The sequence below is a fragment of the Leptopilina boulardi genome, unplaced genomic scaffold (genome assembly GCF_019393585.1).
Source record: "Leptopilina boulardi isolate dan_hultmark-lab unplaced genomic scaffold, ZJU_Lbou_2.1 LbouV2_396, whole genome shotgun sequence".
NCBI lineage: Eukaryota > Metazoa > Arthropoda > Insecta > Hymenoptera > Figitidae > Leptopilina > Leptopilina boulardi.
Genome location: NW_026137969.1, coordinates 391,036 through 398,973, shown reverse-complemented (window position 1 = coordinate 398,973; position 7,938 = coordinate 391,036). Strand labels below are relative to the sequence as shown.

Here is a 7,938-nt window from a genome sequence, read left to right as displayed (position 1 = left end):
AAAAAGTAGAAAGTAATAGAAAGAGATAGAGGAGATAAAAAGAGATATATAAATAGGTAAAAAGAAATAGAAAGAGATAGAAAGAGATTGAAAGAGATCAAAAGAGATAAAAGAAGATAAAAAAGATATATAAAGATGTAGAGGAAAATAGGAAGAAAGAGAACTATATAATAAAAGAAGATAGAAGTGGGTAGAAATAGATAGAATAGTAAATAGAACATATATAGCAAAGCAATACAAAAAAGGGATGAATTGGAATAAAATATCTCTATCTCATTTCACTTAAATACAAAAGTCTAGACATATTCCATTTATTTTAAACTAATGGATTAAAAGAAAAAATTAAAATAATATGGATAAAAATTGTATATTAACATTATTCTTAGTGAGTGGATGAATATCCCGCGTCAATTGACGTATTTAGATTTGATAAGAGTGGGTGATGGCGACAAATAATATGATATGTAAATATAGGAGTAATTTTTTATTGCATCATTAGCAACTTGTTGAACAAATTTAGAAACATCAGATTGTCGCACGTGGATTTTTTTTTCTTCACATGATATGCTATATGACAAGTATATTCGTTGAAGTTTCACATGAAAAGTAAGGTAGTAATTATTATATTGTGATTTCAATGACAATTTTATTTTAAATAAATAAAATTTGTCAATTAAGATAATTTTTATATAAATAAAAAATATTTACTATAAAGATTTTAATTCATATATAATTTAGTTAAGATATATATTTTTTTACTAGGACAAAATTAATTAACCAATCATCAAAGTTTTCCCACTTATCAGTACTATATTGTCGAAATTTCTAAATGGGGAAGTATATATAAAAATTTCCGCACGTATCAAAATTTGCTCTCTGTACATATTTGGTTTAGTCATATCGAGTGAAGTTTCTTCATCAGACAAGATGAATTTCGGTAAGTGTAATTTTATTTTCTACTATTTTCGTTCTTTTTTTTTAAAAAAAAAAAAAATAAATATCGCATTAAAATAAATTTTAATTAAAACAAAATTATTTAGAATAAAATTAATTTATAATGATTAATATAAAATTTTTGAATTAATTAAAATAATTTTTTTATTTAAAAGGCTTTTGAAAATTTATTTTCTTCTTTATCACTTTCTATCGTTTTTATTGCTTTTTATTTTTGTAATATTTCTTTCTATATGTTTATCTCCTTTTTTCTCTTTCTATCTCCTTTTATTTATTTCTATTCTATACCTTTCTATCCTTTTCTTTAAAACTTTTTTTAAATCTTTCTATATGTTAATATCTCTTTTTATCTCTTTTTATATAATTCTATTCCTTCTTATGTTCTTTTATATCTTTCTATCTGTTTCTATCTTTTTTTTATCTCTGCCTATTTCTTACTATCTCTTTTGATCATTTTTTTATAATTATTAATATTACATTTTTCAATTAATTGTAATAATTTTTTGAAAATTATTTTTCTTTTAAAATTTTCAAATAGATGATATAAAATTATTTACCTTGTTTCATTATAGCTCATAACTTAAAAAAATATTAAATATTTCATAAATAGGGGAGAGTAGTCAGGGTTGAGTCATAGCGTTTATTTTGTTTTATCACACTAGATCCATCTTTTTTTTGTATGTAAGTATTTGTTAGCAATGTCAGCGAACTTTTCACATACGTTGTAGTGAATGTGTGCGAACAATAAAGACGTATTATGCAAGTCAGTGCAGAAAAAATATATCAAAGATAAAGTAACTTGACTAAAATTGTTCATTAAGGCCAGGTCCAAGTGAGGCAGCGCCATCTACATTGAAACTAAAATTTTTGAAAATTTCTAACAGCCTTTTCTTGAAAACAAGAAGATAAAATGCTTTTTCCTTTATGGATAATTGATTATTGGCATGATATACACCAGCTAAAACTTTTTTTGAATTAAAATAATGAAAAAAATTTTATGTCAATAAATTAAATATGAGCACTTTTTTCACAAAAACTGTAACAGTACTTTCTCAGAAATTACAATCAAAAATGCAATTTCCATTTGGAAAATTAATAAACGCTAAAAAATACACCAGCTAAGATTTACCAATCACGAAAATAACCAAAAAAAAAACGTTTTTTAACATAACATATTTTACTAATTATGACAGCCGTTTGGCAGGTAATATATGTCACCAGACGTTTCGCGATTTGAAAAAACTGCTCATATTTAATTTATCTACATGAAAATTTTTTCATCATTTTAACCCAAAAAAAGTTTTAGCTGGTGTATTTCTTGCTAATAATCAATTATCCATAAAGAAAAACGCATTTTACCTTCTTGTTTTCGAGAAAAGACTGTTGAAAATTTTCCAAAATTATTATAGTTTTAAGGCCAGGTCCAAGTCGAGTCAGCTGTTCCTTTGAAGTTTCAATGGAACAGCTGACACAACTTGGACCTGGCCTTAAGATGTTATATAAAAATGTGGAACGTAATATGGTGTTTGGATCATGCGTTTATTTTTGTGCGTGTATGATGTGACGCTAAACGACGCGTGAGTCAGGGTTGAGCCACCAAAAAGAATTTTGCAATTATGAAGGGTTCTTGCAATGGAAATTCATTTGTCAACTAAAAGAGGTGTAAAAAACTTCATTTCCATTGGAAAGAAAGAAAATACAAATTTTTGATAATTTTTTTTTCACTTTTCAGACCAGCTTCGCGATACAAGCAAAAATCTGAATATTACATAATAAGGGCTTTTTATTTCAATTTTGTGGTTCCTTTACACATTTCCAAGTGGTATTTAAATGCCATTCTATCATTTGAAGGTCATTATTAATCATTTATCTGCATATTTCATTGATTTTCTACAGTGGCTCAACCCTGACTACCTGGTTCAATCCTGACTACTTTTTTTTTTTTTTTAATTGACTTTTAATTTGAGTTTTGTTATGAAATATTTTCTAATATATTAACATTAAAAAATTAATAATATTAAAAAATGTTTCAAAAAAAAAGTATTGCGCAGCTGTAAATTTTTATAGTAGAAAACTACTGCGGGAAATTCGTTAAAAATATATGATGATAATTATCATTATTTTTATTATTATTATTATTATTTATTTTTATATTTTGCTTAGGGACTTTTGGGAAATCTTCATACAGATACCTTGGTTTTCGCATGGCAAGGTTATGTGGGGTTGGTAAAAAAATAAAAACAAAAAAAAGCTGTCAAATAAAAGAATATCTATAGTTCCATGAAGAAAATAAATTTTTTGATTTGAAACAAATAAATATTTATTTAGCTTTCAAAAAAAAAATTTTGTATATATTTTTTATATATACAATTATTAATATATATATTTGTATATAATATATAATATAATAAAAGTGTTAGAATTTGTACGCAGTACAATGAAGACGGAATCTTTTTTTTTTTTGTTCTTTTTCGTAGCCAATTTGATAAATTGTAACACGTGTTTTAAAAATTGGGAGATATTTCAGCAGACGTGTATATCATTAAACAAGTAAACTATATGTACTAACGAAGGTTACGCAATATTGAAACAGTTGATTTAATATCGATAGTTTTTCTTTTCTTTTGTTTTTTAAAAAATTTATTTGATTCAAATACCGGTGTATTTGGTTATTATCAAATAAATATTTATTTGAATCAAATATATAGTATTTAAATCAAATATATAGTATTTGAATAAAATATTTCAGTATTTGAAGCAAATACCATTTATTTGATTCAAATAAGAAATATTTGATTCAAGTAAATATTTATTTGATAATAACCAAATACACCGGTATTTGAATAAAATAAATTTTTTTTACAGTGAAACATTAAATAAAATATTCACGTGCCGTTTAATAAGTTGAGTTTGTTTCAATAAAATCATTGAATCAATCAATTCAATGAAATCAAATTTAATTCATTCATTATGTTACTCTCTAATTTTGAATTAGTAAAAAATAATAACTGATTTGATATACAGCAAAAGAAAAAAGTCATATAATTGAAAATAAACTTTCTATATATATATTGACCATAATAATTCAATTAGACGAATACCACTATTTTTCAGTTATTTTTTAACTAATAAAATTAGTTATTTTTTTATAATAATAATATATAATATAATATTATATTATATAATAATAATTCTTTAATAATACTTAAAAATTTGATAATTATTTTCAACATGGACAATTTAATTGTTAATTATTAATTAATTAATTGTTTTAAAGACAAAATTAGAATAAAAAATTATTTGAATTTAAAAAATTTTTGGTATCTATAGGAGTTTTTAAAAAGTTTTTGAATTAAAGCAAGTTTTTTTAAAGAGGTACAAACGTTTGTCTACCAAAATAAAAATTAAATATGTTTTCCTTCTTTTGTCCCACCAACAAAGAGGAATTTGATATTTTTTTAAAATTTAATGAATATGTTAACAAATATTTCACTATAAATATTTTATATACATAAAAATTGTATTTAATTTTTTTTTTAGGTTCCTTGACTTTTTGCATAACAATGTTCATTATCATTGTTATATATGGAAGCAACACAAATGCCTACAAAATAACAGACAATAATTATTTGAGTAGAGGTGTCAACAAGTTTAGTGTTAAATTATTTAAAGTAAGTAAGGGATAATATTTTTGATTTTAAATTATAAACATCTAATATAGAGTAAGAGAAAAACACACAGTAACAAGTTGTATGGTATAACTAAAAAAAGATGGAAATAGATAGCAAGACATAGAAAAAGATAGAAAGAGATAGACAGAGATAGAAAAATATAGAAATAGATATAAAGAGATAGAAGGAGATAAGAAGAGATAAAAATAGAAAAAATTATATAGGAAGAAATGAAAATAGTTAGAAAGGGGTAGAATCTCGGGTAGAATAGAAGATAGAAAGAGATAGGAAGTGATAAAAAGAGATAGAGGAAGATATAAATTGATATAGAGGGAGATAGAAAGGGATAGAAAGAGATAGAAAGTGATAAAAAGAGATAGAGGGAGATAGAAAGGGACATAAAGTGATAGAAAGTGATAAAAAGAGATAGGTAGAGATAGAAAGAGATAGAATATGATAGAAGGGGATAGAGAGATAAAACGAGATAGAAAAATATAGAAATAAATAAAAAACGATAGAAAATAGTTAGAGGGCGTTGGAAATAGGTAGAAAGATGTAGAAATAGAATGTAATAGATAACAATGTTTCTTTCTATGTCAAAGATAAGAAAAATATTAAATACATAAGATAAGATCATAAATTATAAGATCATAAATATGTTTATATTTATTATATATAATTTAAAATTTTTTTAACTTCTATTATTTTTGGTTTCAGTTTGCTTCAATGAATGAGACGGGTAATATTATTATCAGTCCTCTAACCATACATGTGATTTTATCTATATTTGCCTTTAATTCCACTGAATCAACTATTCGAGACTTTGAAAATGTTCTGGAATTAAGAATTAATAATAATTATATATTCACACAGTATAGAGATCTTATAGACAACTTACGTGGAGAGGTACAAAAGAAATATAAAAAAATATAAAAATATCCATACTTATTCATAATTTATAATTATCTTTTCTTTAGAGTATTGCATCTACAACACCAAACAGCATAAAAGCCTTCAGTTTAATTGATGTTCGGCTTAGGGAAATTACAACTGGTAATCGTTTTACGTTTGCTAATGACAGTAAGAGAACTTAAAATTATTTTTTTTTAAATATAAATTGCATTGCGTTTTAAAAATAGTTCTATAACTTATATGCTAAACGCTAAATATATATGCAAATTATCTCTTTTTGCAGTAGTAGATTTTAAATTATAATAATAGTATTAATTTCTTTTTTATTTTTAGAACAACCTTCTAGTGAGATGAGATACATTGACATTTATTTTAACGCTGAATGGAGAGAAAAGTTTTCAAAATATAGCACAACTAGAAAATTTTTTTACAATGGAAACACAAATACTCGCGTACAAATGATGAGTATGCAAAGTTATTTTGAATATGGACGAATTACTGAAGCAAATGCAACATTTATAAAAATTCCATTTAGGGTAAAAAAAAAATTTTAGACTCTCTTTCTATTATATTCTATCTCACTTTATCTCTTTTTTATAGCTTTTTACATGTTTCTATCTCTCTATTTCTATCTCTTTCTAAATTCTACAAACTATTTCTCTTTTCATCTCCTTCTATCTCTTTTGATCTCTTTCTATCTCCTTCAAACTCTTTTTATATCTTTCTATCTCCTTCTATCTCTTTCTATCTCCTATATCGTTCTGTCTCTTTCTATCTCCTATCTCCTTCTATCTTTTTGTATCTCCTTCTATCTGTTTCTATTACTTTCTACTTTTTTCTATCTCTTTTTATCTCTTTCCATCTCTTACTATCTCTTTCAATCTCATTTTATATCTTTCTATCTCGTTCTGTCTCTTTCTATCTCTTTTTATTTCTTTCTATCTCCTACTCTCTCTTTCTATTTCTTTCTATATCCTTTTATCTTATTCTATCTCTTTTTATCTATTTTCATATCTTTTTATCTGTTTTTATCTCTTTATCAATTCCTTGTGTAAATTTTATCCTGATTCTATCACTTCCACAATTTTATTGCAATAAATTTCATTTTTTTTCTCTTCTCTTCTGGCTAATCGATTTTTTTTTCATTAAACAATTTTTTCTAATTTTTTTTAATTAATTTCACATTTATTAACATTACAACATTTTTACAGGATAATGATTGTTATATGCTTATTGTTTTACCTGATGATATGAATGGTCTTAGAAACGTAGAAGATGTTCTGGAAACACTAACTCTTGAACAGATCACACGCAATGGTTTAAGTACTATTGTTGACTTAAATTTGCCTAAGTTTAAAGTTAATTGTGTAATGGATTTGAAAGTAGTTTCACAAAAGGTACATTTCAGTAACAAGTCAATTTTAAAATTATTATTTCTGTTTTTTTTTTTTTTTTTGGAAAAAATTAATAGACACTTTTAGAAACTAAAATTTCGGAAAATTTTTTTACAGTATTCACTTGAAAACAAGAAAATAAATATGTCATTTAGGATAATTGATTATTGTGAAGAAAGATAAATCTTTTTTTGAGATAAAATAATTGAAAAAAAACTAATGACGATAAAAAATTTTTGTAAATTTTAGTTTTTATATATAGATGGTGCTTCCTTTATACTAGGACTTACCCTTAATGAATTCAAATACATAGCAAATGCTATATAGTTCTTTTTAAGTAATAATAAATTGTATTTCATTATTTTTTTTCAGATGGGTATTGATAGATTATTAACTAATTATTTCTTCAATAATGATCATGTTGAATCGAGTACAAGTCAAATTATTCATCAAGCTACCATTAATATAAGTGAAGGTGGAACTAAAGATAGAGTCGAAGATGGATACGAATGTAAGTCATTTTCAGTATTTTTTTTCTGTTTTCATTCAAGCATTTAAATATATAAAATATAAAGTCAAGATATATAGGTGAAAAAAAATGATCGAACAAACGTTATCATTTAAAATTAGTTAAGTATAAAGATTTTATTAAGTTTCTTTTTTTTCCAGATAATTCCTTTGTTCCTCTCTATCTACCACCATCAGTGCGTTTTAATGTTAATCATCCATTTCACTATAAAATAATCAAACGCATTAATAATAATGAAGAAATTGTTCTTTTTGTTGGGAACATTAAGACATTATTATAGCAAATGTTACATTTTTTTTGTTTTTAATTTAATTTAATGATTTATTTATATTGTTTTTGTTACATATTTTAACATCTAATTACATTTTGTGTTAGTTTTATAAGAAAAATAATTTATATATAAATTTTAATTTTATTTATTCATTATATATCATCGATTCGACAATCTTAATTCATTAATATTGTAATAAGGAAAATA

The 7,938-nt window shown here is 23.9% G+C and overlaps 1 protein-coding gene across 3 annotated transcripts; it reads left to right on the top strand.

The window, feature by feature from the left end:
* The first annotated feature begins 476 nt into the window (after positions 1-476).
* On the top strand, positions 477-7,938 carry LOC127288787 (antitrypsin-like). 3 transcript variants are annotated; one of them, XM_051316439.1, is made up of 9 exons: positions 477-611; positions 763-937; positions 4,495-4,625; positions 5,343-5,531; positions 5,603-5,705; positions 5,871-6,073; positions 6,749-6,934; positions 7,304-7,442; positions 7,601-7,938. In XM_051316439.1, exons 2-9 carry the CDS (start codon positions 928-930, stop codon positions 7,738-7,740), a joined length of 1,101 nt encoding a protein of 366 aa, XP_051172396.1. In that variant the 5' UTR covers positions 477-611; positions 763-927; the 3' UTR covers positions 7,741-7,938. The 3 variants fall into 3 exon arrangements, with proteins under 3 accessions (XP_051172396.1, XP_051172397.1, XP_051172398.1); XM_051316440.1 differs by having other exon boundaries at positions 512-606; XM_051316441.1 differs by lacking the exon at positions 477-611 and having other exon boundaries at positions 5,603-5,678.